The sequence below is a fragment of the Epinephelus fuscoguttatus genome, linkage group LG3 (genome assembly GCF_011397635.1).
Source record: "Epinephelus fuscoguttatus linkage group LG3, E.fuscoguttatus.final_Chr_v1".
Lineage (NCBI taxonomy): Eukaryota > Metazoa > Chordata > Actinopteri > Perciformes > Serranidae > Epinephelus > Epinephelus fuscoguttatus.
The window spans coordinates 35,035,723-35,048,850 of record NC_064754.1 but is presented as its reverse complement, the minus strand read 5'-3'; the positions used below and the strand labels follow the sequence as shown (position 1 = coordinate 35,048,850).

The 13,128-nt window shown below is 38.0% G+C and overlaps 2 protein-coding genes across 2 annotated transcripts; both read left to right on the top strand.

Annotated features, from left to right (window-relative positions):
• Positions 1-1,078: 1,078 nt before the first annotated feature.
• LOC125884885 (CD209 antigen-like protein E) lies at positions 1,079-5,351 on the top strand. The gene is made up of 6 exons (XM_049570156.1): positions 1,079-1,238; positions 1,700-1,783; positions 2,409-2,501; positions 3,236-3,378; positions 3,547-3,647; positions 4,516-5,351. Exons 1-6 carry the CDS (start codon positions 1,124-1,126, stop codon positions 4,646-4,648), a joined length of 669 nt encoding a protein of 222 aa, XP_049426113.1. The 5' UTR covers positions 1,079-1,123; the 3' UTR covers positions 4,649-5,351.
• A 2,278-nt stretch (positions 5,352-7,629) lies between these two features.
• On the top strand, positions 7,630-13,128 carry LOC125884894 (uncharacterized). The gene is made up of 4 exons (XM_049570165.1): positions 7,630-7,854; positions 8,286-8,387; positions 8,473-8,826; positions 10,576-13,128. Exons 1-4 carry the CDS (start codon positions 7,704-7,706, stop codon positions 10,599-10,601), a joined length of 633 nt encoding a protein of 210 aa, XP_049426122.1. The 5' UTR covers positions 7,630-7,703; the 3' UTR covers positions 10,602-13,128.

Genomic DNA, 13,128 nt, shown 5'->3' with positions numbered 1-13,128 from the left:
GTGCTTTCGTTGCCTAAGTCTTTTACCTTTGTTATAATTTTATTTTGAAAAAGTATGTATGCATGTCATGAGCAGAAGCTGTACATGTCTTGTTAAATAAGGAAAAGTATTTTGAAATGACAAATTGCATGTAACAAGGGTGAATTGACACACCGTCCCAGAACATCCAAAACCTGCACAGGAGACTTCCTGGTGCATCATATTTGGATGTTATCATGTCATGTTAGAACTTAAAGATTAATCATAACTTAACTGTATAGCTGCTGTAGCTGTTCAGATACAATCTAACATCAACAAAATATGAATATAATTTCCAGGAGACAGGGTTATGGGGCCATGTTGCTACTTCAGCTAAAACACTTGATCGAGTCCAATCAGTCTATCAACCTGTGTCCATATACAATAAAATTATGTTTGTTATTACCTGTTTGATTTGCATCCCAGCTGCTTGTCTGCTTAAGTCTCGGTCGCTCATTAACATAATCTGCAACCTCCATCTGCCGCATCGTCCTGGTTGCCTTAATATTCGTGGAGAAGTCAAGTTCACAGTAATCTGATCAGGAATCTCTGTGTTCCCTCTTTGTGTGTGTGTCTTTGTCAAGTGTGAGCTAATAAACCCCTGACTACACTGTGGACAGATTTAGAACAGGTCAAATAGAGGAAGAAACAATTATGTGGAAATATATATATATATCAATCAATCAAAATTTATTTATAGAGCACATTTAAAAACAACAGCAGTTGACCGAAGTGCTTTACACACACACACACACACACACACACACACACACACACATATATACATATACATATACATATATATGTTTTCACTTCACATTAATGGTATTGGATTGCTGTCCATTAAATCAATGTTTCGATCCAGACCAATGGATGCTTACAGGCCTCTGTGAAGTGATAAGATAGTCGGCACTGCAGGTAACCGAGTTGTAGTGAAGTCAAAGGTTTTGGGATGAAGAAGCTGTTTATGTCAATTCTAAAAATGAGGAAGAACAAAAATGTGTCAAATTAAAACATAAAAGAAGAAGTAGATTACACATCACAGTCATTCTGACAAAAACACATTCATCATCATCATTGTCACTTTCCAGTCAGTGGGTAAAATATGGCAAACTTTATCCCTCAGGAGCAACCCGAAATCACTATGGACTATGTAAATATACCTAATTCATCAGCCAGGAGCTCTAGTGATGACAGTAGAGGGACTGCTGCAGTGCCTGGTGAGTCAGAAAACCTATAGTGTAACATTTTAGTATTTATCTGTGAAGACAGTATGGATACAAATTTAAATTCCAAAATGTAAAATAGAGATTTTTAAGGAAAATATCAGTGTAGAAAAGTGAGAAAGATCCTCTATATATTTTTAGTGCACATGTGAAAATATTATTGATCTGCTTTTATATCAAGTCAGTTTAGTCAGTCATTTTACACTGAAAACTATTAAAATTATATATTCATTCTTATTTTACTGTTAAATTAACATGGTTTACTCTGAAAAGAACACATAATGGTTTACAGAGCTGCCTGACTTTGGCCTGAACACATCCTCACATTTACACTCACACATACAGTCCTCCTAAAATGTCAACAGGGTAACATTATCCATAAATCTGCTTCATGTACTGTAGAAGGCTGCCAGGCGCCTACTTTATGTGCATGTCTGTCTTACTTCTGCACACAGTTAGAAGACTGTACAGAGTGGTTGGTGTGAGCTTTGGACTCCTGTTCATCCTACAAGCTGCTCTCAACATTTCCCTGCGTCTTTGTGAGTCATTTTGAACTGTGTCTGTAGTTTTGCTCTGTGTTTCTGCAAATTCCCTGTTATCATAAGACTAGAGAGTGGATGTGGTTACTGCCACAGCTGTTTAATTCCAATTACAAGATATCACACTTTGAGAGGTTTCTAAGATTTTTTTGTCTAAATATTATTTCATCAGTGTTCAGATCACTTGATGATTGATAGCGTAGCAACATTCTCTGTTATTCTGTGTTTGCACTCTCAGGCTCCTTCACAGTTTCGATTCAGTTCAGTGATATTCAGTTACACAAGTTTGGGGAAGTTTAGAATCACAAACAATCACGAGGCATAATAACACTAGAATGCAAACTTACGTCAGATTACGTAAGAAGAGTACGGGACTTTCCAGTTAGTTCTCTCCTTATGAAACTCAAGTCAAAACTGTCAACCAGTAAACGTATTGTTATTGTAAGCTTAAAGTCTATTTTAAACTACATCACAAATACTGTACAAATAAGCTTCTTTGCTTTGTTTCCCAGTCTCCTCAGACCCCCTTGTTAAAGTGTCATTGAGCAAGATACTCAACCTCAAATTGCTCCTAGTGCATGTGGGCATAATTGTTGATTTAATTTTAGTGTTTCTGCTCTTTCAGACAGCTCTGACAGTAAGACACCAGATACAGAAGCCAGCTGCACAAACCTTATTCAGGAGACTGCCAAGCTGAAGAGAGAACTGACTGACTTTGGTTAGTATGAGGATGAAGGTTGGCATGCCAATAGTGAAAGACCCTGAATTCAAAGGGAGATTTATTGCCATGTTTGGGTTCTCTTGGTTTTCATTTTTGGACAGACACTGTACAATTTTATCTGACTCATATTGTGTTTACTCACACTACATGTTTTAATCAGACTTTCTGCACAGCGCACAGAGCACTCTGGAGGTCTGATTCTAGAACATAGTCACTGGGCAATCAAGATTTCAGTTAGTTTGTTTTTGCAGAAAGTCTCAATTAAATAATATGTGGGATTGGAGGTGTAAATTTGTATTATATATATTTTAGGTATGAAATACGTATTATATTTATATTCAATATTATACACACTTCTGAATATGATGCAGTCAAGTACAACAGCATCACCAACTACTGCATGACCTCAGTGCTAAAACATATAATTTAACTAAATCCTTCGACAGTGTCAACAAAAAGTGATCAGTGTAGGCATCGTAAAAGCAAACTTTACAGCAAAACACTTGTATTTTATTGCATTACAGAAGTACAGACACACGAGTGGTAGAAGTAGGGCAACCCATTGACATGGAATTATTACATTTACTAACCTTTTTATCATGTTCTTTTTTTACTTTGAGCTTCATAATGCATAGTTTAATTTTGATTACTGAATTCAAAAAAGCTCTTTAAAATTAGTCAGTTTCTTATTTAAAAATGTCAATTTCCATCCATTAATCTTTCTGTAACAGATTACTATTTGCAACAAGGATGGGTGTATTTCCGCCACAGTTTTTATTTTGTTTCTACTACCACGAAATCCTGGCAGGACAGCAGAGATGACTGTCTGCAGAGAGGTGCAGACCTGGTGATTATCAACAGCAAAGAGGAACAGGTGTGTGTATTTATATGTGAATGAGTGTAAGTTTGAAGTTAGGAGAGATAATGATAAGAGAAAAAGAGAAAAACGTAATGAATGAGGGGTAACCTACTAACTGCATGGTGAATTTAAATTAGTTCAGTTTCTATTGATTAGTAATTTCTGTTTTTCTCTGTAAACAAGAATTTCATAGGAAAATTCGGCAGGGTCTTGTGGATTGGACTGACAGAGCGAGAAGCCATGGGGATATGGAAATGGGTGGATGGGACGCCGCTGACCGAAAGGTTCACACATCACTTTGTTATTCAACTAACATTAAAGCTACAGATGGTAACTTTTAGGAAAGTGACTTTTTGTCATATTTACTCCTCCTCTTCGTAATGCTTTTAATAGTATTCCTTGGAATTTACCGCAGGAAAAAAACCAACTGTGATGAAACTGTCAAACTAGGCAGCTCTGATCAAATACGAATCAAGATTCTGTTTCCTGCATTGCCTATTTCTCAGCTCAGATGTTTTCTGAACCATATTTTAGTGCACTGTTTAGCTGTAATATGACAAAATTGGTGACATGGCTGCCATATTGTAAATGGTCACCCGAAGTACCAAGCATCGCCCACCAGGTGGACCAGCTTTCTCATTTTACATAGAAATAGCGGTGACAGAATCTTGATTCATATTTGATCAGCGCTGCCTAGTTTGATGGTTTGACCACATTTCATAATGAGCAACAACTGCCATGACTGACAGCTATGTTAGAGACTCCTCGGCTCTGACTGGTTGTTTTCTGGTTACATGCAGTAAGGCCATTAGAAATGCTACAAAGCAATAGAGTAGGCAGAGGGATATGATTTATTTTCATAGATTATTTTTCTCACTTTGCTCCCTGTGAATATAGTGACTGTTTCAGCATATATGACAAAAAGTTACTTTTTTTATAAAAGTTATCAGCTGTAGCTTTAACGCTGAATCTAAAGGCCTTAAAATGTCTTTTAGATTTTTATGTTAGATGAATAAATTAATCTAAAAATGAATCACAGGAAACATTTTAATTTTCCAGCTTAAAGCTGGTCACATTCCAGCATTGTGTTGTCCATGAAATGTTTCTTGGTTTGTGTTCTTTGTGAAAAGACGGTTTGTTTTTTGGTTTCAGCTACTGGAAGCCTGGGGAGCCAAATGATTTTTTGGGCAACACTGAAGACTGTGTAGAAATGGAGGACAGCTGGAATGATATACCGTGTAAAAATCAAAACTTCTGGATCTGTGAAAAGATGATGTCTTTATAACTCATACGAAACCATGGAGAGCTGAAATTCACTTCATGTTTGATCTGGCATAGGCGTTTCTAGCCCATTTTTGGGGGTGCTGAAGCACTCCTAAATTGAATCCTAGCACCCCAAATTTTAGGGGTTTTTTTTGTTTTTTTTTACTGTATGTCCTTTTTTAACAAGCTAGAAAAGTATAAAAACCATGGTTTAATCCACCCCATCCCTCCCACCTTTCCCCGACTCAGCCTCTGAGCACTCTATCTGCACAGAGCAATGCGCTGCCTTCCAGAGTGGGTGATATGCAGTAGTGGTGTAAGTACCTGGCTTAAACCAGGATATGTGGCACATTTCTTAACTTCTACCACTCAATACCAACACATTATTATCATTACCAGTCCTCATTTTTGCTGCATTTAATCGTAGGTCACAATTCAATTGCCTTGTCACTGTTTATGTTGTTAGGTAGGAGTTAGCTGACGTTTTTTCTAGCTAGGAAACGTTATAGGTGGTCAGTACCACTGTCCTCTGTTTGAATTGGAATGAGAGAAACTAGCTGTTGTGTCATGTGCATGTGTTAATATTAAATCAAGGTGCTACTGACTAGCTAACTGACTGGATGCCCATTAACATTATAACTCCTATTATGTGTATTTATTATTATTATTTTGTAGATTTCAAGCACTTTTCTTTTTTGAAGTGTATTTTTATTTATGTATTTGTATTATATAATACAGACAAGAAGGAAAAAGACAAACACTGAAAAAGTCAATTACTGTTAATGTGTTAATGTTACATGTTGTGCATTGCATTTAAAATAAAAGTCCAAAAAATAAGTCAAAGGTCCATTTTTGGTATTTTTGGTACTCACTATAGGGGGCTGGTTTACTCCAGAAACATACATACTGTTTATGTGTATGTTGAGGAGCTGCTGTATCAAAATGAGTTGTCTTCCCCCAGAAATTAGGGTTACGATATGTTTATTTTATGATTCCAATCCATTCCTCTTTTGCTGTGGCTCAGCATTTAAATAACCTTTATCAGATTTGATGGTTTAGTCACAGACTTTCCCAAAAAGTGTTGTGCTTTACTTTCACAAATGTGGGAATGAAATTGCGTTAAAATGTACAAAACAGTGAAATTTATCTTGCCTGGCCAGGCAGCTCTCTGGGTGCTCAGCACCCCTAAACCTCTGATCCTAGAATTGCCCCTGATCTGAAGGCACAAATTCACTTTTCACAATCCTATACCTGTACATGTGTGTGATTTTGATTTTGGATGGAGGACTCATTTACTTTTACTTATTTATAATACCTTTGTATAGTCCCTTGAGGTTAAAGCGAGGTGTAAGATGATTTGACGACAATGGTATCCAGGTTTTTGACCTCTGGTAGAGGTATGGAGCTGTTTTTATATGACTATTTATATTTGACACGGGTCATGTAAATAGCATAGTCTGGTACTATTTCGCTTGTAGGAGCATTCTTTGGACAGCACATTCAGAATATGCATCTCAGCTGGGCTTTTTATAGCAGTTTGTGACAAATGGTCTCTTGTCGGTTTACAGTCAGCTGCATGTGTTGTCATATGTTGTACACAAACAAACTAACCAACAGTTTGCAACTCTGTGGAGTACAGATGCATGCCTAAAAGAAAAGCCCACATTTCTGGTCAGAAGTAGAATCACACCTTCTCTTAAACATAATTAAAGGCTTAGATATCAATGGAGCCCTGATATCTCGATTCACCATGGCAACCGGAGAAAAAAAGCGATCAACTTATTTTACACCTGTGGAACTGGAGGTGCTCATGAATGCCTACAGCGAATATGAGCATACATTTCGTAAAAAAAAAAAAAAGTAACACCGCTAAAGCTGCCAAGGAGAGAGAAGCGGCATGTGAAATTTAGCAAGCAGAATCTCTTTTGATGGGAGGTTGGGGGCTTAGTGGATAGAGCAGGCGTCCCATATGGCAAGCGAGCAGGTTAGGTTCAGAGTCAGTTGTCATGGTGATTGATTCAGAGTGTGACTTACCTCTCTGTCTGGAACTGAAAACCCAGAGTTTCCCTCATTTCAGGGTTAACATACTCAGAGATTTCACTAAACCCGCTTTCTGGAATACCCCATCATCTAACAGATGGCTAATTAATTTACTAACATTTTCACTGTCCATGTACTTTAATAAACTTTTTGTGCTTTACATAATGTTTGTGAGATGATTGCTTGACATAGTGTCAGGGGAGGAAAGAAATACGAATAAAATCCAATCTAGCCTAAATTACTTCTGAAGAAGTGACTGAAATTAATCATTAAGTGATTATTAAATGATTCAAATGTGAGAGGGTACTGGAAAACAGTACTGAATGTTGGGGCTTTTTAATAAAATGAAAATGCACAGCCAGCTGTCGTGGCGCTATACTTAAAATGAGTTCACTTATATGAACTTGTGTAACAGCTTACCTATCTGGTTGTGAAGAAAAGCAGAAGGCTGATTGCCATTACATTATGTCACGTTGAAATGTAATAATTAATGAAGACAGAACTGCAATTATGAATAATGATCTTAATGATAATAATAATAATAATACATTTTATTTATGGGCGCCTTTCACAACACTCAAGGTCACCTTACAGACAAAGATAGTGAAAGTGAAAGCAGATAAAAAGTCAAAGAGGTAAGGAATAAAGTAACATAAAATAAACAGCTAAATAAATAAATGACCTTCTGACGATATCTACTGTATGTTTCAGTTTACAGACAAATAGATAGGTGAACTTTTTACTAGTGACATTTAAGAGACCTTACAAATACAGTAGCACTAACCAAAATGGAAAGCACCATCAGGCACCTGCAACTTATAGGTCGAATGGGTAAAAGTGGTCAGCTTAAGTATTTCACACCACCAGCCCTCAGTTTCCTGATGATGTGAGAGACACATCTGTAAATAAAGAGCCTCTTTTAGAAGTCAGAGTTACTCTGTACGCAGTTCATACAGATGGATTTCAAAGGCACTCTCTGCAGACTTTGAAGGTTTCAGGCACCACAGGACCAAACTGCACCACCAGCGTGGCTGAACATGATGGATGAACTGTCGAATATCTATATTAATGTAGAGAGACCATCAGGTAATCCCAACCAGAGGAAAAGGCAGAGAATAAGCTCTGAAAATATTTATGAAAATGTGGTCAACATTCAGGAGCCAAACAGATCTGGACCATCACACTCAGGTAATAAACACATTGCATTTCTTACTTAACGGCACATGGACAGAAAGGACTGCATTATAAAAGCAACAATACAAAAACTTGTGGGAGAAACAATAATGTGGAAAGGGTTAAGCAGCAAGGGACCATTAATACCCACAGTGCATGCAGAAATTACATTCAAAGCTATGCAAAACATGCTTGAATATTAATTAATGTTGACTCACACAAAAAAAGTATATTCCATACTTTTGGATGGTTGAATTTCAATGGGTAACTTTTGCTCATGTGAACGTCATTACAATGCCAGCCTTCATCCCCTCCATGTACCAACGACAGACATTACACCAGCTTTTGATTTCATTTCAGTTCAGTTCAGTTGTGTTTTCTGATGAGAGGCAACAATACAGAGGTTGACTTTTGTAAATGACAAAATGTTCATGTTTTTCCTTCAGGTGCTGCAGATGTGAAGAAGAGTTCCTGCAGAGCTGCTGCAGTGTGTCTGGGTCTGCTGTGTCTTCTCCTTCTGACCGGACTTACAACTTTAGTTTTCCTGTGTGAGTACTGTGTGAGTACATGCTGTTAAAGCTCTGAGAAGACTGGCTGACAGTGTTTCTTTATTTCTTTATGTGTCAAATGCAGTTACCAAGAGCAACTCTGAGTGGGAGATGGAGATGTTCCTGTTACAAGACAGGAACAACAACCTAACGGAAGAAAGAGACCAGTTACAGACCAGTTACAACAACCTGTCTAAAGAAAGAGACCAGTTACAGACCAGTCACAACAACCTGTCTAAAGAAAGAGACCAGTTACAGACCAGTCACAACAACCTGTCTAAAGAAAGAGACCAGTTACAGACCAGTTACAACAACCTGTCTAAAGAAAGAGACCAGTTACAGACCAGTCACAACAGCCTGTCTAAAGAAAGAGACCAGTTGCAAAAAGAGAATGAAGCCCTGACCATGGGCAGAAATGATCTTCAGAGAAAGCGTGAAGGTAAGCAGAGAATGACATTTCTAAGGAAACCGTGGGCGACTGCTGTGTTGCATCATGTACAGAACAGCCAAAGCTGAACAGCCTTGGTAGCTTAACCTCACATGAGGGGGCAACTGAAGGACTGTAATTAGTTAGAAAAGTATGAAAGGGATAAAGTTGCAAAATATAGTGTGTAAGAGCCAAATATTGTCTTTCACATACCAGATATGAATATTGTTCGACATGCTGAAAGTTGTGTGTTTGGTTTTTGGATGAAAATGAAGAAATGGACATTTATAGACATTTGATCTTGGCAGATCACAGCACAGTGTACAGTCCAATACAAAGAAGCAGACAATGTGGTTGGTTACCAGCTTGACTCTTTACCCTTTTGATATGTTAAATAAAGGTTCCACAGATTTTAGAAAACTTGATGAGGGAGTTCAAGTACACCGGATTTCGTAAAGATGTAGGCAAGAAACCATGTCATTTAGCCATTTTGTAAAGCAAGGAGGGGAAGCTGATTTCCATTCTCGCAGAATAACCCTTTTTTGCTATGACTATACCAGTCATCAGGGACTAACTGTTTACTATATATGTTACTTACAATTGAAAAAAGTCTGCCCAGAAATTCCTAAATTTAGGGCAAGACTAGTACACTAATATTCTGTTCAATTTAACCTCAGAGAAATTCAGGCGATGGATGACTTTAAACTAAATAAGTTGACGTCTAGCATTAATGGAATATGTTATAATTCTCTGTAGCCCTCTCCAACACATTCTCACATTCCACATCTTTCCACGTCGAAATGACTGAGACGTGCAAGGTACCCTGGGTGTGTCAGTTGTTGATGTTCTGGGACACCGTGTCACCTTCAGCCTGTTAAATGCATTGTCTGATTTCAAAATACACTTCTGTTTTCACAGGAAATGTACAGTTTGCATACAGTCTCTTTAAAGATAAATGCACAACATTGGTACATGACTACAAATTGACTTTTTTTTTTCTTCCCTTTAACACCAAACGCATGTGGTTACGTTTAGCCAATGCACACACATTGCTGGGTTTAGTAAAAATGAACCGGGTTTGGCTTTACAATCTTATAGGAAGCGAACACCAGCCTCCCAGGTGAAAACTTATGATTTTTTTTTTTTGATTGCTGTTGTTGCTCTTTGTAAAGTGTCTTTGAGTTTCCTGAAAAGCGCTATATAAATCCAATGTATTATCATTATTATTATTAGCGTTTGTTGTTGCCCCACCGTGCTTCCTGCTGTAGCGTAGTGAGCCCGGGTTGCCTTCTCACCCATAATTCATCAGAAGTCACTTCACTTGCATCCTTAGACCAAACCTCTTTATGTAGAGAGTTGAGGGTTGAAAGAGTGAAGAGACAGACAAAATGGGAGATCAAATTCTTGGATTTGGGAGCTCTAGTCATTTGGTCATAAAAGTCATGTTGTGTGAGCTACATTAAACAATTTTTGACTTTTGGTTTCACATGAGACACAAACAGCAGTCTCCTGAGTGTCTGTTTGGCCCATCTTTTCTGCCCTGCCCTACACATCACATACTGCACCAGTTGGTTTTACACTGGAGATACTTCAGAGCCCAGTGCAAACTTATAAAAATGCTAAAGGGTGCCCTCAGCATCGATATCACACACTGAGGGGCGTGACAATGGGCTGAGGATACATATGATGAAGAGAAAACAAAAAGAACATGGTGGCTTTCCTTTTGTCCATTTATTTTTTGTTCTCATCTTCTCTCAACAGCAAAAGCCAGTCACGGCACCACCTGAAAAGAGGTTCAGAGGTCAGCAACCAGGCATCAGTGAAAGATCAAGAAAAAAGTTCACATCGGACGACAGAACATCAACAGCAGGGATAACTATTTCCCCTACATATACAAACAAATGGTTGTCACGTGACCAGTATTCTGTGACCAATTACTTACATCACATGGTGGGTAAAAGCTTCATAAACAACACACTGGATGATGAGGATTCAGAGCCAGAAAGTAGCTTGTCCAGCTAGTCTGTGATGCTAGAAACTTTTGTCTCCTGTCTCTGGCAGTAAGAGTAATTGCACGAACACCGTCGACACAGTTTATATAACATATGCCTGTAGGTGACCTTGCCACATCTTTCACGACCCCATTACTGTAATCCTGAATGCCGACTTTCTTTTTTATCTGGAGCATCCACTCCAGAAACTTTTCTTGGATACTATACTCCTAGCTGCTACTTTAATCGCTAAGGTCTCGCCCCACTTCTTTTTTGAAAAACCTTTATTTCAAACGAGAAATCAGAATCATGCATATAGTAAAAGACAATAAAATCTACTGTAAAGCAAATACATTCATCTCTTTCCCCTTTGGCTCTGGCTGGGTGATGTAAAATTGCGTCACTTCTGGTATGTATGTAGGTATGGAAAAAGTTGCCACAGACACCTGACACCAAAACTCTGGTATAAATCCAGAGAGCTTTCCCTGGCGGCCATATGCTTAAAGAGCATGGTGTAAACTCATTTGGCAAGACCTAGTCCAACGCTCTAGCTTTAACATTAGCTAAAGCAGCTACATTGCAGGGTTTTTTTAAAGCTGCGATACAGGCGGCCAGTCTGTAGAAACCTTGTTAGACACATGTTTCCAACAGTTTATAGTATCATAACTGGCTAGTTGCAACACCATTTGTTAATTTCATGTATACAGCTGACTGTTTTTAAACATCAGCAGCAAGCAAGAGAGATATTGGTATGATTTCATGAATACAGAGACAAGATGAGTTTGTGATAGTACTTGATAAAAATATCTTGCTTCATACTTTGTAGGCAGGGCTATAGTTAAATTCTAGTACATGACTGCAAATGAAATCGCAGTCAGTATTGGCTGTTACTTTTCTGAGGGGAGATGGCAAAAAACATTTTTCCCAGCAGATGTGTCACAGCAGAAAAAGCACAGGTGTCACTAATAACATTAACCATGGCTTTGTTTATTCTAAGTCTCACCATTAATTATGACAGTGTGAGGTTCAATGCCCGAGCTTTGTAACTGAAGCAGCTTACAGTAATAAAAGCCCTAAGGGGAAGTTTAATTGGAATAGGTGACAACATCGGCTTGTCCAGCAGGTGGCACTGAAGCATTTGAGCCTTAGCTGTGAACAACTGTGGGCCTCAAGATAAACTCCAACCCTGAGACTCCACAGCCTATCCAACAAAAGCAATGGCCTTTCTTCCTCAATTAACATTAGATTGATGTTGTTTTTAGTGAGCCACTGAAAAATATACAAACTGTAATGTCCAGGTCACGGGCAAGATATGGAGCAGTAAACTGCCTTCAATACTTTGTTGCTTTTTTTTTTATTTTGTTGCCACTAGATAACTGTAGGTGTGAATTTATGATTTGATACACTGTGTTGAAAAAGTTGTTATTGTTATTTTGCTGTCTTGAGTCCAATTTTTTGTAGTCCTGTTTAGACACAGTATGTGGTTTTGTTGATTATGTTGTAAAATAAAAGTATACAATGCAGGAATTGTCAGTTACCATTTGTAAACAGTATCGCCAGCGAATATGAAAGTGAAAGCCAACCCCAGCTATCTCTGCTTGGCATATCACCTTGCTGTATTTGTCTTTTTCTGTGCTGTGTCCACAATTTTAGGAGGTTTGTCTCGGATCTGGTGTGGCACCTGGTTGCGACCTTTTTATAAAGTCCCGACCTCACCAGTGTACTGTGCTCAGGAACGTCCTGAACACAGCAAAACATTAAGGAAATAAGAAAATACAGGCAGAGAGCAGAGTCTCTGCAGATATATACACCACCACACAGTGAGAGTGGGTCATAAATGATTATTGAGAGGGATTACTCATGTTTGAGTCAGTCTATACATTGTTTTGTAGGGAAATCCTGCATAGTATATCTTTAAGAACACAACACTTTTTGGATCATGTGAATGGGAACATATTTGGTGTAAAAATGGCCTTATTCCCCATAATACAGCTTTAAACCAAGAGAGAAAAACTGTAACATAAGGACGCTGATTTATGAGTCAGACTAGTGTTCATTCAGTCAAATGTATAATAAAGATGTTATGGACATTAAATTTCTCATACTCTTCCCTCAAAATCAAACAAAATATCATTTCAGCATTTTCATATAATCTTGCTGTTATATAGTCTATTGTCAGTTTAACAGCCTCATTTTCATATAGAGAACAGTTTGATGTCATCTTAAAACAAAATTGTAGTGCTGTACTATTGCTTGTAGGCAAATCTTCTCACATGTCATGTAGAAATTTCTGGAGGCAAATGTTTTCTCAGAATGGTCTTAA

Bases quoted from the DNA above. Each gene is read 5' to 3' on its own strand.
- LOC125884885 (XM_049570156.1), top strand. From the start codon at position 1,124: ATGGCAAACTTTATCCCTCAGGAGCAACCCGAAATCACTATGGACTAT. The intron at 1,239-1,699 runs GTGAGTCAGAAA...TTCTGCACACAG, and splicing joins AGGGACTGCTGCAGTGCCTG to TTAGAAGACTGTACAGAGTG. The intron at 3,648-4,515 runs GTTCACACATCA...TTTTGGTTTCAG, and splicing joins GGGACGCCGCTGACCGAAAG to CTACTGGAAGCCTGGGGAGC.
- LOC125884894 (XM_049570165.1), top strand. From the start codon at position 7,704: ATGATGGATGAACTGTCGAATATCTATATTAATGTAGAGAGACCATCA. The intron at 8,388-8,472 runs GTGAGTACTGTG...TGTCAAATGCAG, and splicing joins TACAACTTTAGTTTTCCTGT to TTACCAAGAGCAACTCTGAG. The intron at 8,827-10,575 runs GTAAGCAGAGAA...TTCTCTCAACAG, and splicing joins TCTTCAGAGAAAGCGTGAAG to CAAAAGCCAGTCACGGCACC.